This window comes from Prionailurus viverrinus, chromosome D2 (genome assembly GCF_022837055.1).
Source record: "Prionailurus viverrinus isolate Anna chromosome D2, UM_Priviv_1.0, whole genome shotgun sequence".
NCBI classification, from domain to species: Eukaryota; Metazoa; Chordata; class Mammalia; order Carnivora; family Felidae; genus Prionailurus; species Prionailurus viverrinus.
The window spans coordinates 55,041,444-55,067,188 of record NC_062571.1 but is presented as its reverse complement, the minus strand read 5'-3'; the positions used below and the strand labels follow the sequence as shown (position 1 = coordinate 55,067,188).

Here is a 25,745-nt window from a genome sequence, read left to right as displayed (position 1 = left end):
TGGACTAGCATAAAACCAACACACCAACCAACCCAGAGATGTAAACATAAGAGTTTCCTTCTATAAGTTCTAAAATTTCAGGCTTGAAATTATTCTCATTCATCTTCCTACTGTGTGATGTCATGTGATTTTCACATTTATAAAACAACACAGAAGTAACAGGTAATTATATCATTATTAAATTGTTGAGAAGTCTTCAGAAGAATACATGAACTTGTTTAAATAATTTTGTATCCTTTATAGCCTTATCTTGAAATACACATTGATAACTCATTTACATAAAGAAAGTTCATTTTAGGGCTCTGTAGTTGAATATTCCATAGGTACAGAGTCAAATACAAGAAAGGCTTTAAAAGAGAGAATATTACTACCAGTTTAAGAAAAAAGTTATCTGTAAATAAGCTGCTCAGAAACACATATACCAATTGCCAAGAAAAAAAAATACAAATGATCTGGTAGGGAAAGTATGATTTGGGATTTTATTGTTACTTTCAATTTTTGTACTGTTTCACATTTTTATCATGAATATGTATAAATTTTAAAACAAAAAAATTACCATGGACTTTGAATAAAATTGTCAATGCACAATCGAAAAGCTTTTTTGGGCTCTCATATGGAAATGACCAGGAGGCCTTTGACAGATTAATGTGTCTAAAGGAAACATAGGTAGGATTGGTGGAAACCACAGAAAACAGCAAAAAAACATTCATAAAAAACATTCATAAAAATCACCCATTTTCATTTTTTTGGCTGACAAATATATCAGCAACCATAGGGGTAAAAAGGAATATACATGAGTAGGGCAAACTTTTCACTTGAGTTCTGCTGTAAAGCCATGTGACATCATGGGGCGCCTGGGTGGCTCATTTGGTTGAGCGTCCGACTTCGGCTCAGGTCACGATCTCACGGTTTGTGAGTTCGAGCCCCACGTCGGGCTCTGGGCTGATGGCTCAGAGCCTGGAGCCTGCTTCCGATTCTGTGTCTCCCTCTCTCTGCCCCTCCCCCATTCGTGCTCTGTCTCTGTCTGTCTCAAAAATAAATAAACATTAAAAAAAAAAAAATTTTTTTTAAAAAGCCATGTGACATCTGGGGGTGAGGGAAGAGAAAGGGAGTTGTTAAATTTGAGGGGGTCTTCATTTTTCCAAATCTACTACAAAGGGTTGAACAGATAATCTGTGGGGTTCCTTTTTTATTCCTAGTAGTCCATAGTAAGCATAATAAGACAAAGTCACACCTGGTGCAGCATATGCAATACATTCTGTTCTCGTTCTTTAGCAATAATATCTTCAGCAGTTTCTGAAAGACTAGTGATATCAAACCAAGATTCAAAGCTGTAAGAGAAAAAAGTGATTACAAGTTAACCTATTACATAAATCAATTGTATTAACATAATTATCACAAAGAACTTGCCAAAAAGCTATCATTTTATTCCAACTACTTAGAAGAAAGGAATTTTAACTAAGAGCACATATTTGAAAAGACTAGAAAAATAAAGAAAGTAGTTCAATAACTGGCTTACCTACCTTTTCAAGTCATCGAATACATCTGGCAACAAAAAGTTCAGTAATGACCAAAGTTCTGATAAATTGTTTTGCAAGGGAGTACCAGTCAAAAGAAGTTTGTTATCTGCATTAAATCGTTTTAACTCCCTGATCAGACGGCATTTCATGTTTTTAATCCTGTGTCCTTCATCTACTATTAAGTATTTCCAATAGCAGTGCTAGAAAAGGAATTTAGGGAAAAACCTTATAATTATGATCTCACAATTTTTCCTACAAACAATTCTAAAAATAAAACCTCCTTATTAGGGATAGATGTCCAATCTTAACCAATGGCATTTCTGTATCTACTGAGGTGACCATGTTTTCCTTCGAGCTACTGAAAGGGTAAGTAAATTTCCTAAAACGGGTATATACTTGTGTTCCTAAAATAGACCTCACTTGGCTATGAACTAATAATTAAAGCCCACCTGCTATTATGTATTTAAAATTTCTCTATTCACATTCTTTAGGCAAAGCAATCTGTGGTTTCCCTGTGTAATACTTTGTCAGGTTTTGATTAGTATTAAACTAGATTCCTAAAAAAGAACTAAAAGCTTTTATTAGTTCCATATGCTCTGAAACATTAAATATCATTATAATTTTCATTCTTGAGGCATACATCTGAAACTGACACTTATTTAATGTTATGGTGTTCTCAATTTTTTACATAATTATTGGTTTATTTAGGTTTCTCTTTCTTCTGGAGTCAGTTTTAGTAATTTGTATCTTCACAGAAAGCCATCCATCTACTTTCATTAAGTTGTCATAAAAATTGTTTTAATTTCTCATTTTAAAAAACCTTGTAGGGGCATCTGGGTGGCTCAGTCAGGTTAAGCATTGGACTCTTTGATTTCAGCTCAGGTCATGATCTCAGGGTAGTGAGATTGGGCCCCTCATCAAGACTCTGCACTGGGCATGGAGCCTGCTTCTTAATTCTCTCTCTCTCTCCCCCCTCTGTCCCTCTCCTTGGCTCCCTCTTCAAATAACAGAAATTGACCATTAAAAAAAAAAAAAAGCCAAAACAACCCCCAAATTTTTTATTTCAAGCATTATAATGTCAAAGGAGAAAAAAACCCCTTGTAAAAAAAGCAAAACCAACAAAACCAAAAAATCTTACTCTCATTTTTATTATCTTTCTCTTTTATGTTGATTGGCAAACTTAAAGCTCATCTATTTTATTGCTTAAAAATACAGAAACATGGAATATTTCTGGGAAATATAAATACCAACTTGTCAAGTTTAAGTATCCTTGGATAACAGGATTGGCAGATTGGGGGAAGAGGATGAAATGGGGCATTTTTGCATTTCACTTCAATACATTCAAAGCAGAATAAAAATTTTTTTCAAATAATATTACGACTTTAAGAAAAACAAATTGGGACTTCTTTTGCTGGTAACATGACAAACCAGATAACCTGAATAATCTGTCAGACATCTGTCTTAAAAAACCCAAACATAAATAAATGAATATGCACAACAATCAGAAAACCCAATGCAACAGAAATGAGGGTTCTGAAAAATGAATTAAGTGAACAGATACTTCTGTTGCCACTCAGCAATAGGAGCCCTGCACCCCCAAAGCTAAGATCCTTAAAATAATTTTAAGTTCAGTGAAAGAAAATTACAAAATTCTAGCCACTAGTGAATGGACTTGACAAGAAAGCTTATATGTTTCAATATGGGTGGGATAGGGAGATCAAAATAATTAGAAAGGTCTTCACGTTATATTATTTAGTAGGAAACTGAAGTTTCCAGAAACAATGTATAGTACAACCCTATATATAAATTATATTTATATGCTAAGAAAAATATTTATATAGCAGTAGCATTCTCAGAATTAAAATTGTTTTTGGGGTGCCCACATGGCTCAATTGGCTAAGCATCCAATTATTGATTTTGGTTCAGGTAATGATCTCACAATTCGTGGGTTCAAGCCCTACGTCACGCTCTGTGCAGACAGTGCAAAGTCTGCTTAGGATTCTCTCTCTGTTCCTCCCTGCTTGTGCTCTCAAAATAAATAAGCTTAAAAAAAATAATAATTAAAATTGCTTTTAAGTCTGCATGCTTTTTTCTACAAGCAGTATTATTTTACTGTGAAGAAGTAACATAACTGCAATCCATATTCCAAATTTCCACTAGCACACACAAGTCAATTTTTTTTTTAATGTTTATTTTTGAGAGAGAGAGAGAGAGAGAGAGAGAGAGAGCGAGCGAGCGAGCGAGCATGAGTGGGAGAGGGGCAGAGAGAGAGAGGGAGACACAGAATCCGAAGCAGGCTCCAGGCTCTGAGCTGTCAGCCCAGAGCCCAAAGCGGGGCTTGAACCCACAAATCATGAGATCATGACCTAAGCCGAAGTCAAAAGCTCAACCGGCTGAGCCACCCAGGCGTCCCACGTAAAATCTGATCCATCAAACAGAGAAAGGAAAAACAAAGTAGTAAAGAACTATGTGAAATAGGTGAAACAGTGGTAAAGTATTTCAAATACCAAACAATGAACTGATGATAGAGGCAATGAGCAAAAGTTAATATTCCAATTGTATTAAAACTTGGGCACTAATTGGTAATGTTATGCCATATATCCAGAAGACAGTCTAAAATTAACTTTTCATATATTGTATTCTTATTTAATTAAAATTAAATGTATAAGTACTATATACTTAAACCACATGTCAGACATGTCTGTAATACATTCACAGATTAGGTATGTCTACTTGATTCTAACACACTAAGATGATATTATGGCTAAAGGCAAGGTACTATAGGCCTTAATTTTCTTGTTAGAAGACTACAACCTTCAGCTCAATCTTTCTGTTAATATAAACCTCTAGTTTCTAGAACTAGAAACTGTAAAACACAATCTGACTTCCATTAGGAAAAAAAAATTAAATGCTACTGGATGATAAGAAAGTGCTATGAACTAAGAAAAATATGGTTTATAAGTTACAAAGAATTCAATGTAAACAAATCATACCTGTAATGCATTTCGGTCTCTCATGGCTATTTCAAATGAAGTAATTACCACAGGATGAATCTGCAGTGTCCCTTTCCGCTTGTGAATATTCTTTACTAATTTTCGACGTTCCTGCTGGGTTCCATGATATAACATAGTAGGAATCTAGAAGATTTTACATTGGAACAAAATATAAGTATCAACAATTTGGAAAACATAACATTAATCATTTAGGAGAGAAAAAAAGACAATTTAATTTAATCTTAGCTCTATTTCTCTATACCAAATGAGTCAATCACCTCTACTAAATTATTTTATTACTATAAGGGAATAAGGAAAAGTCATAAAAACAAATTAAGTTTAAAGCAAGGATATAGCTAGGATGACACACATATATGGAAGGTAATCACAGTAAGAGAAATAAATTCTACCTAGGTCAGACTTAGGTGAATCAAATTTCCCAGTACACTCAAAATCATCCAAGCCAACCCCCTGTTGGGTTGCATGTTGGTAGCACAGAGCCTGCTTGGGATTCTCTCCCTCCTTCTCTCTCTGCCCTTCCCCTGCTTGCGCTCTCTTGCTTGTTTTCTCTCTAAATAAACATTTAGAATTATTTTTGGCAAATATCCAAAACTATTAATACCTACTCTTTTCCATATACACTAAAAGTAGATTTTGCAGACATTTGAAAAATAACTTAAATAAGAGTGTGTGGCTGGCTCAACCTGAGGAGTGTGCGACTCTTGATCTCAGGGTCATGAGTTTGAGCCCCAAGTTGGGTGTATAGATTAAATAAACTTAAAAACGAAACAAAAAACCCCACACAAAACCTCAAATAAGATGTAGTGTTTCTGTAGTGCAGAAATCAACATTAATTATAGTAACAGTTCTACAATTTAATTCAGGCAACAAAACAATAAAAATATTTGCAATGAAATGTATTCAACAAAAGGAAACATATCTTACGTCTGGTGTAAATCTTTGGAATTCAGCCATCCAGTTAGGAAGTGTAGACAAAGGTCCACAGACAAGAAAAGGTCCAGGTACTCCTCTCTGAATCATCAGTGCAATTGTAGCAATACACTGAACTGTCTTTCCCAATCCCATTTCATCTGCTAAAATGCCATTTATTCCATTTTCCCAAAGCATCTGGACAAAATAACACACTGTATTTAAGTTGATATAAACACCTATTGAATTAGCAATAGTTTATTCTTTTTACCCAGAAATAATTCTGATGAGACTGACACGTTCACGGTTAACAACACTTGTGAGAAGTCAGTTATCAAAGCCATAAAAGTGTTGGCAGTCTTGAGTAAGACACCAAAAATTTAGTCTTGATGGATGGATGGATAAATAAATTAGAAAATAAGTATTTACACACAAATGTTCATTTCATATTTAATAATGAAACTTGGAAGGAACAACTCAAGTTGTGTTACAGCACATTAACATGTTATTATATAGAAATGAACCAGTATCTTGTATTAAAACTGAGAATTCATTACCCTAAGCCATTCCATGCCTTCCACTTGGTACCACCGCATCACTCCTCCCGTGAAGTGTTTTGGTTGTTGAAAGGGTACGGGTTGTCCATTACATTTCCGAACTGGGTCAAAAAAGAATTTAGTATTCTGCCTAACCGTTTCAGACAATCTATTTTTAATCATACTATTTGAATCTTTGTTTTTCTGAAGGTCTTCCACACAGAGATTAGAAGAGGAGGTTTCATTCTGTAAAGAAAAAACTTTAATTAGGAGTTTGGTATATAATGCTACTACCCTCTATCAGAAAACTGAATAAATTTGGAGGGCCTAGGTGGCTCGGTCAGTTGAGTATCTGCCTCTTGATTTTGGCTCAGATAATGATCTTGCGGTTTGTATTGAGTTTGAGACCCCTGTTGGGTTCCATGTTGGTACCACAGAGCCTGCTCGGGATTCCCTCCCTCCCTTTCTCTCTGCCCTTCCCCCGCTCCTGCTCTCTCGCTTGTTCTTTCTAAATAAACATTAAAAAAACTAATCAAAATTTACCCAGTCCCATAATCATTAAGTATGGAGAATTAAAACCATTTGTTAATAAAACCCTAGAGATGCTACTTCCATTCTCCCATAAATGCAAAGCCACTGGAGAAAAAACAACTTCTGAAAATAACTCTTACAGATTATAGGCACACACTACTGAAATGACCTTTACAAATTACACCTCCCAAACCTCTAAGATGAACTACTCAAAAATTTATTAATATTTTCTTCATAATTTCTTTCACTTTCTAAAGCAAAGATAATGGATAATGTCTGTAAAAAATAGGAAAGAAAAAAAATTTCTTATCAAGGAAACATTTACTTCCATCCAAATACTTTCACTGCAGAAAAAGGGGCAAAGTTTAAGAACTCACTACATCACGCCTAAGAGTATCAATTCATCTGTAATGACACTCATTACCAACCTATGACTAATGACAGACTTTACTGGTTACCATTGTCCACAACTCTATTTTAAGAATAGGAAAACGAGGGGCACCTCAGTGGCTCAGCTGGTTAAGTGGCTGGCTCTTGATTTCAGCTCAGGTCATGATCACAGTGTTTACGTGGGATTGAGCCCCACATAGGGCCCTGTGCTGACAATGCAGAGCCTGCTTGGGATTCTCTCTCTCCTCTGTTCCTCCCCCTTCTCTCTCTCAATAAAAATATTTAATAAAAAAGAATGTGAAAAGGATGACTGAGTCAATTCAAATGAAAAAAGTCTTATAAATGAGAACTCATAAATAATGCCACAACTGGATATTCAGCTAGAAAATTACAAACTGAGTTTCACTATTCCATATGTAAAACTGATTTGCGATAAACATCACAATCAAATATCAAAACATCAAAACCAGAACCATCAAGCTTTTAGAAGTAAACAGATTTATCTTGTGACAGGCAAAAATTTCTTACATAAGACAAATAAATCACTAACCACCAAAAGGGAAAGTGATAAACTGAGCTACTCCAAAACTTAAAAGTTCTGTTTACTAAAAGATATCATTAAGAAAATGAGTAAACAAGCCATAGACTGAAAGACACAGTGTATAAATCTGACAAAGAATTTATACCTTATTATATAAACAACTCACGTATCAAGAAAAAAAGCAAATAACCCAACAAATGGGCAAAAGCTATGGGCAGAAACTTTATAAAACATACAGCCATTAAGAACATGGAAATACCCATCAAGTAATTAAGAAAATGCAAAATAAAACCAGAATATTCATTTCACATTCAAGAAAATAACTATAATTAAAAGACTAGGGGCGCCTGGGTGGCGCAGTCGGTTAAGCGTCCGACTTCAGCCAGGTCACGATCTCGCGGTCCGGGAGTTCGAGCCCCGCGTCAGGCTCTGGGCTGATGGCTCAGAGCCTGGAGCCTGTTTCCGATTCTGTGTCTCCCTCTCTCTCTGCCCCTCCCCCGTTCATGCTCTGTCTCTCTCTGTCCCAAAAATAAATAAACGTTGAAAAAAAAATTTTTTTTTAATTAAAAGACTAATATGAATTGCTGGCAATAGCATGAACAGATACTTTTTATACATTGCTGGTGAGAGTAAAATGATGCTCATTCCAGGAAAGGATCTGTATTTTCTTATAAAGTTTAACACACATTTACGATATGACCCAGCAATTCCATTCCAGGTATTTACCCTAGAATATGAAAACATGTCCAAACAAAGACTTGTACATAAATTATCTCATAAGTCACAAACTGGAAATAGTTCAAATGCCCACCAAGAGAACGGATAAAGAAATTTTAATATTCATTCAATGGAATGCTACTCAGCAATAAAAAAAAAACTTCAACTAGTAATAAACTCAACAATACAAGTGAATATCAACTAGCTGAGTAATAGCAGGAAATAAAAGGCTATGTATTTAGATTTTATTTGTATGGAAACTAACCCATGATAAAGGTTAAAAAAAATAATCAGGCAGATTTAAAAAAAATGTTCATTTATTTATTTTGAGAAAGAGAGAACACCAGTGAGGGAGGGGCAGAGAGGAGAGACAGAATCCCAAGCAGGCTCTGAGTTATTAGCATGGAGCCCGATGTGGGGCTCAATCCCACGACATGGAGATCATGACCTGAGCTGAAATGTAGAGTTGGAAGCTTACCAACTGAGCCACACAGGCACTCCAAAATTCAGGCAGATTTTTGACAGAAGTCAAAAAGCAGTTGCCTCTAAGTCTGGGGGTGGAGAAATGACTGGCAAGGGATACAAGGATCCTTCTTTCACATGGAAAGATTCTAGAGCTTGATTTGGATGGTGGTTACCCAGATGTAAGTATTTGTCAAAATTCATCAGATTGAACATGACAGCAGTATCCTTATTTATCATATATTATAAAATGAGGCCAAAACTCCATAGTACATCAGACAAGATTTGATTGAACCCTTATCTTTAAAAATGCAACTAAGGGGTGTGTGGGTGGCTCAGTTAAGCGTCCGACTTTGGCTGAGTTGATGATCTCATGGTTCGAAGTTCGGGTCCTGCATAGGGCTGTCTGCTCTCAGCACAGAGCCTGCTTGGCATTCTCAGCAACCCTTGCTCCCCGCCCTGCCACACCCCTCCTCCACTCACATTTTCTCTCTTTTTCCCCCAAAAATAATACATTCCTGAAACCATTATTACACTAGGTTAACTAACTTGGATTTAAGTAAAATTAAAACATAAAAAAGTACAACTAGTATAAAAAATATGCTAAATCATATTTACATTTAACATTAAGTTGTAATTGTATCATAAACTAATCCTTATGCTGAACAAAGCATAAAAAAATGCACTTAAAAGATGTAAATTTGGTCAAAATTATGGTGGCCAAACAGAATAGCTCTCACTTATAATCATGTCATCAATTTTCCCAAGAACCTACTAATCTTTGATAGGTAAGTTAATTTTTATATCCCTCGGTGAACATTTTTTCATGTTAGAATTGTTTTTGCTTCCCTAAGAAATCTTGTAATGGAAGGTACCTGGATAGTGAATACTCAGGTAACAAGGAACCTCTCTACATAAAACAGGGGGTGGGGTAAGAATCAAACCTTCCCCAAAAGAACCAAAGACAATCTTTAAGGTCAGAAACAAGATTAAGACATCTCTCACAGCTTCTACAAGCTGTGAAATATATACACATGGAATGCACATATCCATATGGTTATAGGCACTTGCATCATTATTGAACTCCCAAGGACCCATAAACTATTACTTACATGGCTCCTAAATTTAGTATATGTCATAAATCTCTTACCTCATTCTCCTTTTTATTTTTTTTAGCCACAGACAAAATTTCCTAGAACATTAGAAAACAAAAATAAAGTAACAATGCATGTGGTTCATTCATTTATTTATTCAACATTTATTCTGTTCTGACTTCATGCCAGGAAATGGGGATAAGGCTCTCAAGCTAATTAAAGTACAGAGGACTCAAACTGGTGGACCTCAGGCAAAATTAACCCTATAGTGTCTCATAAAACTCTTCGCCTTAGTTAGCAACTCTTAAAAATTGGGGTATTTCCTCTTAAATTTTCAAGGTTTTTTGGTTTGTGTTTTAAATACAAGTTTATCTGAAGAGACTTTGGTCCAAATGCATACATGTCAATAATCCTCTAGTACAGGGGTTGGCAAACTACAGCCTGTGGACAAACTCCAGCTGGCAACCTGATTTTGTAAATAAAGTTTAATTAGAACAAAGTCAAGCTCATTTGTTTAATTTGTGTAGGACTGCCCTCCAGGCTATAATGGCAAAGTTCGGCATTGAGTAGTTACCCACTAAATTATTCAAAGCCAAAAACATTATCTATACCCTTACAGAAAAGGTTTTCTAAACACTGCTCTAGTGTGTTGAGGTATTCTTGGTATTTAAAGATTCTCTTCCAAGTGTTTTATAGTTCCACCTCTTGCCCACTTTAGGCCTCTGTGGATAGACACCTGAGTCTGCAATCCTGAGCAAGAGGTAAGGCAAATAAGTTAAAATTACAGAATACGGGCACCTGAATGGTTCTATTGGTCAAACATCTAACTCTTCATTTTGGCTGAGGTCACCATCTCATGGTTGTGGGATCAAGCCCTGAGCTGGGGTCTGTGCGGCATGGAGCCTGCTTGAGTTATTTTCACTCTTTTCCCTCTCCCTTTCCCCCTTGCTGCCCCTCCCTCACTCTCCTTTTAAAAAAATCTCTAAAATAAAATAAAATATAAAAAAAACAGAATTAAAGTGTTCTGATTTTTAAGTATTTACTAGATGCTAAGGGTATGAAGACAAGCAATACCTGAGTGCCACTTGGTGACTTAGGTGAGTATTACATCAAATTATCTGAAAAAGTTGTCATCAGGGCATAATCACTGAAGATAAAAGTTAGGGTTTCATTTCAAGAAGAGAATACCACGTGCAGAGGACAAAGGGGATGAAATAGTAGATACATTCACGAAACTCTGAACATATCTTAAATTTAAGATGCATAGGAGAATGATAGGACATATCAGTAAGTGGCTGACACATACATACATATATACATGTCGATTTATGTGTGTCATGTGTGTATGTAAAGTATTATGCAAGTATAGGAATTCATACCCTAAGGCTGAAGGGATATAGTGAACAGGCAGGAGAGTGGTCTTTTAAAATGACTAGCTAAGCTGAATCTTTTTGAACAATCTGTGAATGAATCAAAACATAAACATAATACCAGCTATGAACTATTGTTAAAAACTAAATCCCATAACTAACCTCCTGACTCTGCTTACCTCTAGCTTCATCTTTTACCACACCTTTTCCTTTACATACAAACTGGAAACAAATATGTATTTTCAAGTTCTTAAAATTTGCCAGGATCTCTCCTGCCTCTGGATGTTGGTCAAAGGTTATTCTATCTTCCTAGAACACTTCTCTACTATCTTCCCTGTATCTTACTTTTCCCTATTAACTACCCTCAACCTCCGGATGATTTAACTTTTATCCTTCAAGTCTCAACTCAGATGTTACCTTCTAGAAGATTTTAAGAACCTAACGCCTGAGTTTAGAGAGTCCTTCTATAGGCTCAACAGCACTCAATTATAATTGATTACTTTCTATATATTTCTCACTGGACATAGGCTAAGGCAAAGACAGTCTACTTTACTAATTGATCTTATCCATGTAGGACAACATCTGCCAACAGCCAATATGCCAGCAACATTTGCTACATTAAAGTAACAGTTGTGACTGGCTAAACTATGATACATCTAAATAATGGTGTTTTTCAAACTGCAGGCCATGTTCCATAATCAATAAAATGGGTCCTGACCATTATTTTTAAATGAAAGGAAAAAAATAAAAGGAAAATACCAGAGTGCATCCCTAAAGTAAAGACAAATACTATGTGAAATTTTATATTTTAGGTTAAAGAAAAATGTAGTAGATAATACTGTAAGAATTTTTTTTAATGTTAAGAATGTAACACATTAAAATATGCCTAAGGAATATTAAGGTTCGTCATAAATGAACATGTTTTTTAATTCCTATTTTATGAGGTCACAAGTAGGAAGGTAAAAAAGGATTTAGTTTTAAAAATGAGTATATGATGGGGAAGCTGGCTGGCTCAGTCAATGGAACATGCGACTCTTGATTTCAGGGTTGTGAATTCAAGCCTACACTGGGTGTAGAGATAATTTAAAAATAAAATCTTAAAAAAAAAAAAGTATATTTTAGTTCCCCTAAATTCCTTAACAAGGAACAAGAACAAAGTTCTGAAGATAAGGTCTTGAAGTTATAAGAAATTATAATAACTTCTGATTAGGCCAAGCTCATGCTCCTTTAACAAACAGCAAGATGGTACCATCTTCTTGCCTGAAACAGTCCCTCAACAGTCTGAAAAACTTCCCGTAAGAGTCTGAAAAGCCAAATAAGTAACAGCAATCCATATAGCTTTAATGTGGTTCAAAATCCACAATAGGTTTTACTGAACACTGAATCTTATGTGCCCTCCCCACTTTTTTACCTCTTTTGACATGACCTCTGAAATATTGTATGATTCATCTTCTCTTCCTCTCTTCTTTCTCATAACTATTAAAAAAAATCATTTTATTTTTGATAGCAATGAAAGCAAAAATAAAAACACATGCTTCAAAAGCAGAAAAAGGAAGTTCACCTGGATTCTCTTCACTTGCATCAGTGGAATTTTTACCCTATAAAACAAGAATTTAAAATATTATTTTTCTAGGGACTTCTATGGTATTAAATATTAAAAGGCACTGATTAAGTAAATGTTTCTTGCAGTTGAACCACATCCACAACTCTTTACTATTATACTTACCAGCATGTAACCTTTTTTCTACATTTCCCTATTAAAAGTTGTTTGTAACCATATTCTTTTTCCTGCCAACTCTACTTTCCTTAATTTTTTTTCCATTTGAGAAATTTCTAAATTAAACATAGAAGACATTTTTATTTTTATATTACTACACACATCTTCTGTAACTGTAGGTCTATGCTAAAGATATTCATTAGGTATGGTATGGAAGAACTACTCATTTTCAGTAAGAATTTTAAGCTAAATACAACTGAAAGCAGAAATAGAAGAGAATACTAGTTGAAAAAATATTAATGAGGGGAAAACAGAGGAAAGGAAGAGATATTCAAAAATAAAGTTTCAAAATGAAAGTTGGAAAAGACAACCAAATGTAGGGAGAAAATATGTATAAGAAATCAAAATTAACAAGGTAAATTTTATTTATTTATTTAATGTTAACTCCACATCACACATGGGGCTCAAACTCACAGCCCAAGATCAAGCTCTATCAACTAAGCCAATCAGGCACCCCAAGAAGGTAAATTTTATTTATTTATTTATTTATTTATTTATTTATTTATTTATTTATTTATTTATTTAATGTTTTTTTTTAATTTACTTTTGAGACAGAGAGAGACAGAGCATGAATAGGGGAGGGTCAGAGAGAGAGAGAGAGAGGGAGACACAGAATCTGAAACAGGCTCCAGGCTCCGAGCTGTCAGCACAGAGCCCGACGCGGGGCTTGAACTCACGAACCGCGAAATCATGACCTGAGCTGAAATCAGACGCTTAACCGACTGAGCCACCCAGGCGCCCCAAGAAGGTAAATTTTAAAATAAAGTAAAAAGAAGATTAAAACAAGAAAGTACCAAAAGGGATCTGTGAGATGGAAGAGGCAGAACTTAATGGTTGACACCTTTAGAAAACCCTGGTATAAAAAGTTAGCTAGGCGGGGCGCCTGGGTGGTGCAGTCGGTTAAGCGTCCGACTTCAGCCAGGTCACGATCTCGCGGTCCGTGAGTTTGAGCCCCGCGTCAGGCTCTGGGCTGATGGCTCAGAGCCTGGAGCCTGTTTCCGATTCTGTGTCTCCCTCTCTCTCTGCCCCTCCCCCGTTCATGCTCTGTCTCTCTCTGTCCCAAAAATAAATAAACGTTGAAAAAAAAAAAAATTAAAAAAGAAAAAAAAAAGTTAGCTAGGCAAAAGTGAACAATGGATTAAAACAACAAGTTGAAGAGTAGGGAGTAAATGATTAAGCAAATAAAATTATCTTAGGGGCGCCTGGGTGGCTCAACAGGTTAAGCATCTGACTCTTATCGGCTCAGGTCATGATCTCACAGTTTGGGGTTCAAACCCCACAATGGGCTCTGCGCTGACAGTCTGGAGCCTGCTTGGGATTTTGTCTCCCTCTCTCTCCGCCCTTCCGTGCTCACGATCTCTCTAAAAAAATAACAAAATTAAATAAATATTAAAAATTATCTTGTATCAGTTTTCAAAAATTGCTTTTGTTGCAAAATTATCTATGATATACTTTAACATCACCAATAACCACACTAAGAATAAAGTGGACTTGAAGGTACCCTTATTGGCATTTTGATATTACCTGATCAAGCCAGATTAGTAAAGAAGTGTGGGGTATGAAACAAACTCCAACATTACTATTTATTGAATATGTAACTATCAGCAGGTTAGTGAATTCTCATTCTGTTCTATACAGTAACTACAAATACTAGATTAGTGAACAACGAATCACTACTTCTGGAAGAAATACAAGCTCAGGCTCCTGCAAGCCTCTGGTCACAATTTCATCAACTGATCAACACATAACCCTGTTTTATGTGTGTTGCTATTTAAGGACATCTTATTTAATATAGATGTTGATTAACAGCGAACTCAGAGCCAACAGCACTATAATTCATGCCTGAAGGAAGTTTGTCAAATACATTTATTTTCTCCATAAGGCACATCATAGTCTTCTTGCATTAGAAACACTAGACAGCACTTCAGCACAATATGGCTGAGGGCCATTTTAACAGCAAAATCAACAAAACCCATCAAAATGAAAAAATCATGACATTAAATAAACCATGAAAAGGGCATTTGTTTATAGTAAGCTTAAGTAAGGCAGAGCACCACTGTGTTTAACCTCAGTTAGAAATTTGCGTGTTGGAAGACAAATTTTTTGCTATTCTGCACAGGAACAGGTCTACAAATGACCATGACCATGAAATCCCAAGTACTGATTTTGGAGTTAACAAATTTTAGCAAGTAGGCTAACTGGCAAATATGGAATCTGTGCATAATGAGGATGGACTGTACTTTATGCATTCAGCTTCTTTATATGGAAAATGGGGAGAAGTACAGTACCTCTATCTAACAGAGCCTTTTGAGAATTAAAACAAACGTAGGGGCACCTGGATGGCTCAGTCAACGGAGCATGCAACTCCACAATGAACATAGAGCTTACTTAAAAAAATAAATGCAAAGTTTAGAAATACATGACACATAGTAAGAACTCAATAAATGTTGCCTTATTTCTCTTTTCACGAGTACAGCTGTTCTTCATACAATTCCCATCAGGACAGCATTAAACAGACTCATATTAAAACATATTCCCCTCAAAAGACCACATCTAAAATTCAGGCCATCCCTGGGCCACCTGGGTGGCTCTGTCGGTTAGCATCTGACTTTGGCTCAGATCAAGATCTCGCGGTTTGTGAGTTCAGGCCCCACGTTGGGTTCTGTGCTGACAGCGTGGAGCCTGGAGCCTGCTTCACATTCTGGGTCTCCTTCTCTCTCTGCCCCTCCCCCACTCACACTCTGTCTCTCCCTCTCTTTCAAAAATAAACAAACATTAAAAAAATAATAAAAAAAATAAGATAAAATAAAATTCAGGCTATCCCTAAACAAATGCTCTCTTATCTGAAATGTTTATCTCTCCAATTTTGGCTCCACTGCTGTAGTCACGCATAAGATACAAATTTAGATTATCATTATGGATGCAAGTTGACATGAGGCTGGAGACATTAAGGAGAAAAGATTAGTAATCATTATGAGCACCAAAAGAGCTGGCCACTTATAAAAGTGAAATTTTGCCATTATGAAAAACAGAATGAGAAACAAAAGGGTTATATTTAGCTGTCTTTCCATATCTAAATATACTGAGAAACATATTTACATGTTTCTATGCAGCTCGTAACAAAGATAGGTTTTCAGAAGGTTAAAATAAAGTAGATGTTCAATAAAGTCAGACTATAAAAGAGGGGTGCCTGGGTGGTTCAGAAGGTTGAGCGTCTGACTCTTGATTTTGGCTCAGGTCATGATCTCATGGTTCATAGGTTCGAGTCCCCATGCTTCGGATTCTCTCTCTCCCCTATCTCTCTGCCCCTACCTGACTTGTGTGCTCTCCCTTACTCAAAATAAATAAGTAAACTGAAAAGAATAAAAAAAAGGATTACAAAAGTATTTCTTCAATATTTAAGAATGCATACAGGATTTTCCATCTTACTATATATTACCTTAGTAACTTTTAAAGATTCCTTTTTTCTTTCCAATTTCTCTTTCTTCTTCTGTTCCTGCAAGATAATGTTTTTAGTGTCACAAGCAGAAAGTGCAAAATCTAGAACACACACCTCAAAAAACATGTTCACAATGAAAAAACTATATAAAGATTTAAAAACAAGGGAGAATTTGCACTTCAAGCCTTTACAGAGCAATAGGGAACAGATTTCCTCTCCTGCCTGAAGGAACAGAAAGGCCAGGAAAGAGCCACCAGAAAGAAGCTGGTAGAACAATCTTTGTGCTCACAAGGAAACAGGAACAGTTCACACCCCTGTCAGGCAAAGTAAAAGGGCCTGCCAACATAGAAGGCATCAAGCAGAGTGCTCAGAAGAGGGGCCAAGTTATTTCTAGACTAAAAGCTATTCCATATACACCCTAACAAAGCTTTAAAACACAGACAAAAAAGGATTCAAACCATTCCCAAGAAGTGGTTAGAAGATATTTTTCTGATAACTCATTAAGCATGAAACAACTCATTAAGCATGATTGTTTTATTCTCATATACCTGTGTTTCATTTTACCATACAAAGGTTTAAAAAGGAATTCAACAAAGGAAAAAGAAGATTTAGCAAATACAGCAAAATCTTGACTGATAATTATGAGATGGGAATGATGGGAACAGGAAATTATTGTAGTCTTGATATTTGCAAATTTATAAATCTTCATACATTCTAGTGGGCAAAAATAATATATCTTACTAAGTGCAATGGGAAGACAAGAACAAGGTCAAGGGTACTAGGAGTGTGCTGATGGAAAAGGTGTCAGATAGCAATTTCATTTAAGGTTGTTAGGGTAGGCTTCATTGGGAAAACATTTAAGCCAAGGCTTGAAGGTGATGATGAACTTAGCTATGCAGGTATCTATGAGAAGATGGTTCCAAGCACAAAACAGCCAGTGCAAGGCCCCCAAGGCAGGAAACACACCTGAAATGAGGTCTGAAAGGTAATGGGGTTGAGTGAGGCAACCAGACTTATGGTCTTGTGGGCCATTATTAAAACTTTGGTTTAAAGAAAAAAATTTTTTGGTTTTGTCATGATCAATGTAAACTAGAAAGCAGTGAAACATCATGAGGGTAGGGACACCAGGGCAGGAGTAAGAAAGCACTAAACAAAAATAAATTCTTTGCTCAATAAAATATCTTCAGGCGCAGGGTGGCTCAGTCGATTAAGCATCCGACTTCTGCGCAGGTCATGATCTCAGTTTGTGGGTTTGAGCCCTACATTGGGCCCTGTGCTGATAATTCAGACCTTGAAACCTGCTTCAGATTCTTTGTCTCCCTCTCTCTGCCCCTCCCCTGCTCACACTCTGTCTCTCTCAAAAATAAAGATTACAAAAAAAATAATCTTTCAAAAACAAAGACAAATGAAGAAATTTTCAGAAATATAAAATCTAAAATAATAAATTACCAACAGAAAGTGCAAATGAATTTATAATGATGGGAAGTGGATCAGTGGCTATTTGGTGATGAAGACAGGAAGTGAAGGATGGGAAAAAATTCTAAAAGGGGCAGGAATTCAGCCATAAAAAAATAGAATTTTGCTATTTACAACAACATGGATGAACCTTGTGGGCACTATGCTAAGTGAAAGGATTCAGAGAACGACTAATACCACATAATCTAACATGTGGAATCTTAAAAACAAAAACAAAAACAAAAACCCTCCAAACTCATAGATACAAAGAACAGACAGGTGGTGGTGGGAGGACCTTTTGACAGGTCAAAAGGTACAAGCATCCAGTTATAAAATAAGTCAGCGGTATGTACTATACAGCATGGTGACTATAGTTAGTAATATTCTACTGCATATTTAAAAGTTGCTAAGAGGGGCACTTGGGTGGCTCAGTTGGTTAAGCGTCCAACTTCAGCTCAGGTCATGATCTCATGGTTCAAGAGTTCGAGCCCTGTGTCAGTCTCTGTGCTGACAGCTCAGAGCCTGAAACCTGCTTCAGATTCTGTGTCTCCCTCTCTCTCAAAAATGAACAAACACTAGGGGCGCCTGGGTGGCTCGTCAGTTGGGCGTCTGACTTCGGCTCAGGTCATCATCTCACGGTCTGTGGGTTCAAGCCCCGCATCGGGCTCTGTGCTGACAGCTCAGAGCCTGGAGCCTGCTTCCGATTCTGTGTCTCCCTCTCTCTCTGGCCCTCCCCTGCTCATGTTCTGTCTCTCTGTCACAGAAATAAATAAAAACATTAAAAAAAACAAAAAAAACAAACACTAAATATATATATATTTCTCTTAAGAAAAAAACTTTTTTAACTATGTATGGTGACAGATGTTAACTAGATGTACTGTGGTGATCATTTCACAACATATACAAATATTGAATCATAACCTGAAACTAATGTTATATGTCAATTATACCTCAATAGAAAAAGGGGAGGGGTTTCTGAGTTGATGGTTATGTCATCACCTTATGGGTGTATTCATGTTAAAACTTATAAAATTATACACTATAAAGGTGCAGTTTTGTGCGTATCAGTTATATCTCAATAAAGCAATTTTCCAAAAAAATGGACTGGGAAACAGAGTTCACAATTTCCATCATCCAAAAAATATGACTAGACAAGATAAAAATCAGTCAATAGGCAACAGAAAAATAAATGGTGGTATATTCATATAATGGAATGCTCAGGAATAAAGAAACGGCCTGTATGAATAAACAAAATCTCAACATGCTGAGCTAAAGAAGACACAAAAAAAGTGCTTACCACATGGTTCTATTTATATAATATTCTAGAAAAAGCAATACTAACCTATAGTGACAGAAAACAGAAATCACTGGTCTGGGGGCCAGGCATGGGGATCGCTGAGACAAGAGAACTTCTTGGGGTGATGGAAATGTTCTTTATCTTGACTGTATTGGTGGTTACACAGGTGTATACAGTGGTCAAAACTCATCAAACAGTAAACTTAAAATGTGTGCAGTTTACTGTACGTAATTTCTTTCTCAATAAAGCAGTTGTTTTTTTTTTTAATTTAAGGTACCAGTTATAATCAATCACATACACATACCTCTAGTTGTTGCTGTTCCATTTTAGTTAATAAAAATTTGGAGTAGATATTGCTTTTTTCAAGCAAATGTTGAAGTCTACGGTACCGAATGTCCACGGACTCTCTATCCCAAGACATGCGAGCCTATCCAAAAAGAAAATTTCCATAATTATTAAGATTTCTGACATATGTGATGTTTTTCATAAGACGTAAAAAAAAAAAAAAAAAAAGTATAAATAAATGCTCTTCGGGTTTAATAGTTTTTCTGTTTTTAATGGGGGGGAAAAGATTTTTATAATTTTTACTTTAGTAAAAATGGTTTATTTTCCAAACCAAAAACTAGAACAAAGCTGAAAAAATTTGATTCCTGGGTTCAACATGCCATTTGGTATGATGCAGCTTGCATACCAAAATATTGAAATTTTAGACACTGGACATGTTTACTGGCATCCACTGAATTCAGGGTCCATTTTTTAAATATATAAAATTAACACTAGAAAGTAAATATTTAATTCATAACACTAGAAAGTAAATATTTAATTCAAGTAGATTTAAGTTTTTAAACAATCAAATGACTTCAGGAAAGAACATTTTTAGATACCAGGTTTATTTGAAAGAGCATTTGAATTAAAAACTCATTTCATTGGCTAGGAACTAGAACATCTATTCTTAGAATTTTAAAATTGTATGGCCGGGGTGGCTCAGTCAGTTAAGCATTGGACTCTTGATTTCAGCTCAGGTCATGATCTCATAGTTGGTGAGCTGAGCCCTGCACTTGCAGAACATGCTAAGGATATTCTCTCTCTCTCTCTCTCAAAACAAATAAACTTTATATTTAAATAAACTTTAAAAACAAAAAAACAAACAAAAAAATATATTACTGGGGTGGGTGGGTGTCTGACTGGCTCAGTCAGTATATAGCATGTGACTCCTGATCTCAGGGTTGTGAGTTTGAGCCCCACACTGGGCCTAGAGATTACCTTAAAAAAAAAAAAAGAACAACAACAACAAAAAGAAAAGAAAATCCTAAAATAAAAATTTTTTAAAAATTGCATTGTCAAAATATTTCAACATGCTAAATCTACTTATGATTTATCACAAGTTTCTCCTCCTTCCTCTTCAGCGTTTTGTTCCCCAGAGCTTTGCCATTCTTTTAGACTTTACTCTCCCCTACGGTTAGCTTTATCTTTTACTTCTGTATATCTTCAACTCACAAACCTGCTTTTCATACTACTTTTACACACCATTTATTTATTAAGTGATTTCTAAGTCTACAATAGTCTAGTGGCTGAGAAGGAATCCTCTCACATTAATCACTGATCATCCTTTATCACACTGATAATACATAAAAGCAACAAATAAATACTACAGTTCGGTGGTCCACAAATTTTTTTCTGTAAACAGCCAAAGGGTAAATATTTAAATATTGAAGCGTATGGCTTATAAATACTCAATTCTGCCTTTTGCACAAGAACAGACAATATGTAAACAAATGGGAAGGGTGATGTTCCAATAAAACTTTATTTACCTAAACAGGCACAATCCAGTTCATAATTTGTCAACCCAGTATGATCTCAATTAAAAAAAAAAAAAAAAAAGCACTAAGTGGGCTGAAGTGAGCCAAGAGTTGAATTCATCTACCAAAGCCAAATACATGCAAACCTTACAAACCAGCAGTTCTACTCCTGGGACAAAATGTGTGAGTAGAGTGAGTGAGTGAGAGAGAGCAGATGCAGAAGCTGAGTTAGCATAACCTAACTAACTTTAATTTAATGGTTAAGGCCTGACCTTGTAATTCAGACATCATTGTGTATCGGCTTGTTTTTCCTAGATGTTCTATTATCTCTCTAGCTTTTCTTTCAAAATACATTTTTCTATTACAAAAGCAATGAGAATAAGATACCTAAAAAGAAATCCAATGAAAATAATAAATACACATTATAGAAAATTAAAAACAGACCCATAAAACAAACACCCGTTATTCTATCCATGAAGATAATCTGTTGACATCTTACAAAACTCTATTTTCAGTTCTTTCAGGACAGCCTTTCTTTTACTATTACCAATATATTACTGTGATTACAACAGGAAGTCAATGAATGAAACAGATATAAATTGGGAGATGAAATTACTTAGATTTTGAAAAAAATCTTAATTTTTAAAATTTGTTTTAAATTTTAATTAAATATTCTGGACTTAATTTAGATATATCTGCTACCTCAATCCTGTCCAGAATAAATTAGCACACATTTTTTTAAGTAATTAAAGATTTAAGATAATATCATGTTATACTAATCTGTATATAATTAAGGAAACGAAATCAATGACTAACCTTTAAAACCTTTAAAATAACTCCATATTTCAAAATAATTCTGTAGTAAACCTTATCTACCATTACTGTTCTTTAGTAATTTTATTTGTTATATTAAAGTAAATTGTAGTTCCAGCTGTGGAAAGCAATGAGTGCCTGGCACGGAGAATCTCTCGATGACTAGAGTGAAAGAGTATGCCAATGGACACCAAGGGCATAAATTCCCCAGGGCCTACACTTCATTATCTCTCCCAACACCAACACCAGATTTGGGGGCATGGGGGTTGAGTTATATTTCATTCTCACCATACGAACTGTTTTCCTTTTGCCTAAGACTTACCCCAACTCTTACCTTTCCCCTCCCCCACTACATATACTTTAAGGCTACTCTTAAGTCTTAGACTAACAATGACTTCTTTCAAAAGGAAATGAAGGTGAAAAGCCAACGAAAATAACTGCAGCAAATCAATGTCAAAGCCATTCTCCACTCTTCACAAATCTTAAAATCTCCTAAAGCAAGGTAAATGCTTCTCATTAAGGAATTTAAGCAAGCTCTTCCTCTCTTAGGTACTTCTAAATATATGCCCATAAATATTGTGGGCATATATTCTTCTAAAAGAAAAAGAATCTTTATTTTTGTATAGTGAATTTTTTGTCCTCCAAAGACATGTAGAGAGAAACTAATTCTTAGAATTTTCCCCATGGTCAAGTAGGGAATAACTTAGAAATGAAAACTATAAAAATTAATCAAATTCTTTCAATATTTATACATAAAAAGAAAATATAATAATAATAATAGACCATAATACTGCTAGCTTTTTGGCTATATTAGTATATTATATTAGCATAAAAACTGAAAAGAGCTATACACTTTATTCATGGAAGGACTAAAAGTGGATTAAAAACTGCTGTTTTAAGTTCTATGATGAAATACTGAAGAAATGCTACATTTACTGTACCTATCCCTCAACAATAACAACTCCAAAAATTTTGATTATAAAATGCTTGCTCAGAAACTTAAAAATTTTACTGAAAGTATATGTCATTTGATTCTAGTTTAATCAGCAAATACTTATGGTACTATAAATTTTGAGAGATCTTTCTATAAAATGTGAAAATGGGGTACCTGCCTGGCTCAGTAGGTGGAGCAGGGGACTCTTGATCTTGGGTTTTAAGTTCAAGTCCCAAGTGCAGAGATACTTAAATAAAAATCTTTCAAAAGAAAAATGTGAGTTTTCATCTCCTGAATTAATGCATGCTAGAAATGTATTCATTCTTACTGCACCTCATGATCTTTCTTCAAGTAGTACTTCTTTACCCAAAAACCTTCATGAGTCACAAAACTGAAGATATACTACTCAAAATGAAGGCTTCATCGGGTGCCTGGGTGGCTCAGTCAGGCATCTGCCTCTTGGTTTCAGCTCAGGTCATGATCTCAGGGTTCATGGATTCAAGCCCTGTGTAGGGCTCTGCACTGGCAGTGCGGAGCCTGCTTGGGGTTCTCTCTCTCTCTATCTCTCTGCCCATCCGCCCCGCATGCTCTATTTGAAAAAAAGAATGAAGGCTTTATCATTCTCATAATCTCTGAAGTTGATTCAATTCTGGACACTTGCCCCAGGATTCACCCTTTATAATTATCATCCTATTACATGGCTAGTAAGTACATATATTTTATTTTATTTATATAATCTTATATATGCTGTGTAATATAAAATATTCTTTACCACAGTTTGAAATTCAAGAACATTCACTGATTGCCTATTTGCTAGGTGCACAGCCTATGAAAACAAAACAGTAAGTGACGTGCTTTCAATAAACAAAATGAGAATCAAGTGAGTAATGATAATACTGTGAAACAAAGTACTATGGAAATTCATACCATGAGGAAAGGTGGTTCACAGTCAACTTCCCAATTCTATTAAAATTTCTTAACATTACCGTAACTGATTATGGTCAACTATGGGTGAGTAATAACAAAACTAGTATTACTGGAGTGAAAGTATAGCATGGTGGTTAAAAAGTGTGAATTCTGGAATCACATGGCCTACAAACAATCTTGGCTCTACCACTTACAAACTGTGGGACTTCCCCCTTTCCCCACCCCCTCCACGCCTCAGTTTTCTCATCTGCAAAATGAGGTGAAAACAGATCTACTTCATAGAATGCTTTAATAAAAATAGTTTATACTAGTAATTAAGCCATTAGGCTTAATAATATAATAATGTATTTAATAACCGTATCTACTTTACAGTCTAGTTGAAGATTCAATGGGGAAATACGTGTACAACATTCACAAGTGTTCACAGTGCCAGCAAAAGAAATCATTACTGTTGATATAAAATGGCAGAGAACCAACTGATTCATTAGTTGTCTTTGGGGTGCATTTCCCAATTTAAGTAATTTTGCAATTACATAGAGTTAATTAAACATTAAGGTATATTTCCTTAGGTATAGGGTCAAAAACAACAACTCTGAAGACAGCCAGAGTTCAAATTTGAGTTCACTGTTGTGTGACCCCAACTGCCCCAGTTTCCTCATATGTAAATGGAGAGATACCAAAAGTACCTGCAGCATCACAATATTTGGAGTGCAAAATAAATTATTACAAGAAAATCACTTCACTTGGTAGGCAGTACCTACCAGCTAGTGGCTATCATTCCTTTTCTTGCACAGGCAAGATGGCACTTTCTTACTGAGTGAAATATACTCGAGGATTGAATTTTCAGGAGGTTGAAAACTGCTTTCAGTAAGTAGTCTACAAAACACACACCCCGTACAAGGAAACCACTGGCATAATAACTTAATCACTGAAAAAGTACACCCCCATTTTTACCTAAAGAATCTTCCTTCGCATAGGTCCAAGAAAGCAAAAGGAAAACGGAAAGCAAGTTTATCCCTCGCGTGGAAAACGGCACTGAAATACCTCACTCAAAAACTCACTACCGGTTTTGGAAGAACGGCTACGGCTAAAGGAGCACCTTGAAACGCTCCACGGCCAAGACTACGTCTCACAGAAGCATCTTTCAGAGCGCGAGCAAAGGTGTCTCACAGAGAGCGTGCGTAAACATAGAGATAACCAACATAGCCCGTTTGAAAGGGTCTGGAAGAAGCCGACCGAAGAACCAGACAAACCTCCGAGGAAGCGGACTACCGGCTTTAACGACGATGAACTTGAGTCCTAAAGTACCTTTTCTATCATCTTCCGCTCCCTCTCGAGTCCAGCAGCCTCGAGCTGTTCTTCCTCCTCCAGCATGGCTTGGGTAATCACGGCGGTCTCGGGCTCTTCAACCGGATCTGGAGCCAGGGACTCTATGAGGGGAGAAAGCTTTTCAACTGCAGTCTTTAAACTGCCAGTTCACTGGGTCATTACCAGTTCACTCCCACGTTGAACAACCTTCCTGGATGCATTCGAGGCAAAAGCTGAAGACCCACGGGGACGCCAGCATCAGCTCTCTCAAGACATCCCAGGATCTCCACAATGTCAACAAGCGGCCAGGACCCAGTTTACCAATCGGGATGCTCGGGGAAATGCAGCTCCCCTGTGTAAAATCTCCTATATCGTGCACATATGTGCAATTCCGGGCGCCCTCCACAGCCTCTGCACCTCCTTTCCTTTCCAGTCTCTGCCCGGAGTCCGCTCTACTCCCCAATCTCGGCTGCCGCCTCCATGCTGTCTCCCTCCCCGCGACCCGGACGCCGCCGCCCGCGCCCGGAGAAAGGGTCTGCTTACTCACCATCGCTGCTCGCGGGCCGCTGCGCCGGCATGGCTGACACACACTCCAAAACTGGGTCCTCTCCTCAGCGTCCGCAACGGAGCGCGCTAAACTCTCTCGGCTGCCGCCTGCCCAGCCTCCTTGCCAAATCCCCGGCCAGGGAAAAACGCGCGCTTCTCCTTCGCGGGAAAACGCCATCATCTCGCGATACTTCGTGCTCCCCGCCCCGCCCCGCCCCCGAACCGCGGCGGCACGAGATTTGGCGCAATTTAGTTTTCACCAGAACCCACCTGGGCGACGGTGAGTGTTTACGTAGAAGTCTTATCTCGGGAAAATAAGTTAGCTTTCTTTGTGACACTGGACGCGTCCGCCCACAGCGGAGGGCC

The 25,745-nt window shown here is 36.6% G+C and overlaps 1 protein-coding gene across 1 annotated transcript in view; it reads right to left on the bottom strand.

Moving 5' to 3' along the window:
* Positions 1-25,543, bottom strand: part of HELLS (helicase, lymphoid specific) — a 38,379-nt gene extending 12,836 nt beyond the window's left edge. The window contains exons 1-12 of the mRNA XM_047825788.1: positions 25,381-25,543; positions 24,834-24,955; positions 19,357-19,479; positions 16,301-16,357; positions 12,646-12,682; positions 12,496-12,560; positions 9,771-9,812; positions 6,001-6,225; positions 5,459-5,641; positions 4,514-4,657; positions 1,524-1,720; positions 1,235-1,331 (exon numbers count right to left, since the gene is read on the bottom strand). Of these exons, the coding sequence (XP_047681744.1) occupies positions 1,235-1,331; positions 1,524-1,720; positions 4,514-4,657; positions 5,459-5,641; positions 6,001-6,225; positions 9,771-9,812; positions 12,496-12,560; positions 12,646-12,682; positions 16,301-16,357; positions 19,357-19,479; positions 24,834-24,955; positions 25,381-25,411 (1,323 nt within the window). The 5' untranslated portion in view covers positions 25,412-25,543. The remainder of the gene's footprint in view (positions 1-1,234; positions 1,332-1,523; positions 1,721-4,513; positions 4,658-5,458; positions 5,642-6,000; positions 6,226-9,770; positions 9,813-12,495; positions 12,561-12,645; positions 12,683-16,300; positions 16,358-19,356; positions 19,480-24,833; positions 24,956-25,380) is intronic.
* Positions 25,544-25,745: the final 202 nt, after the last annotated feature.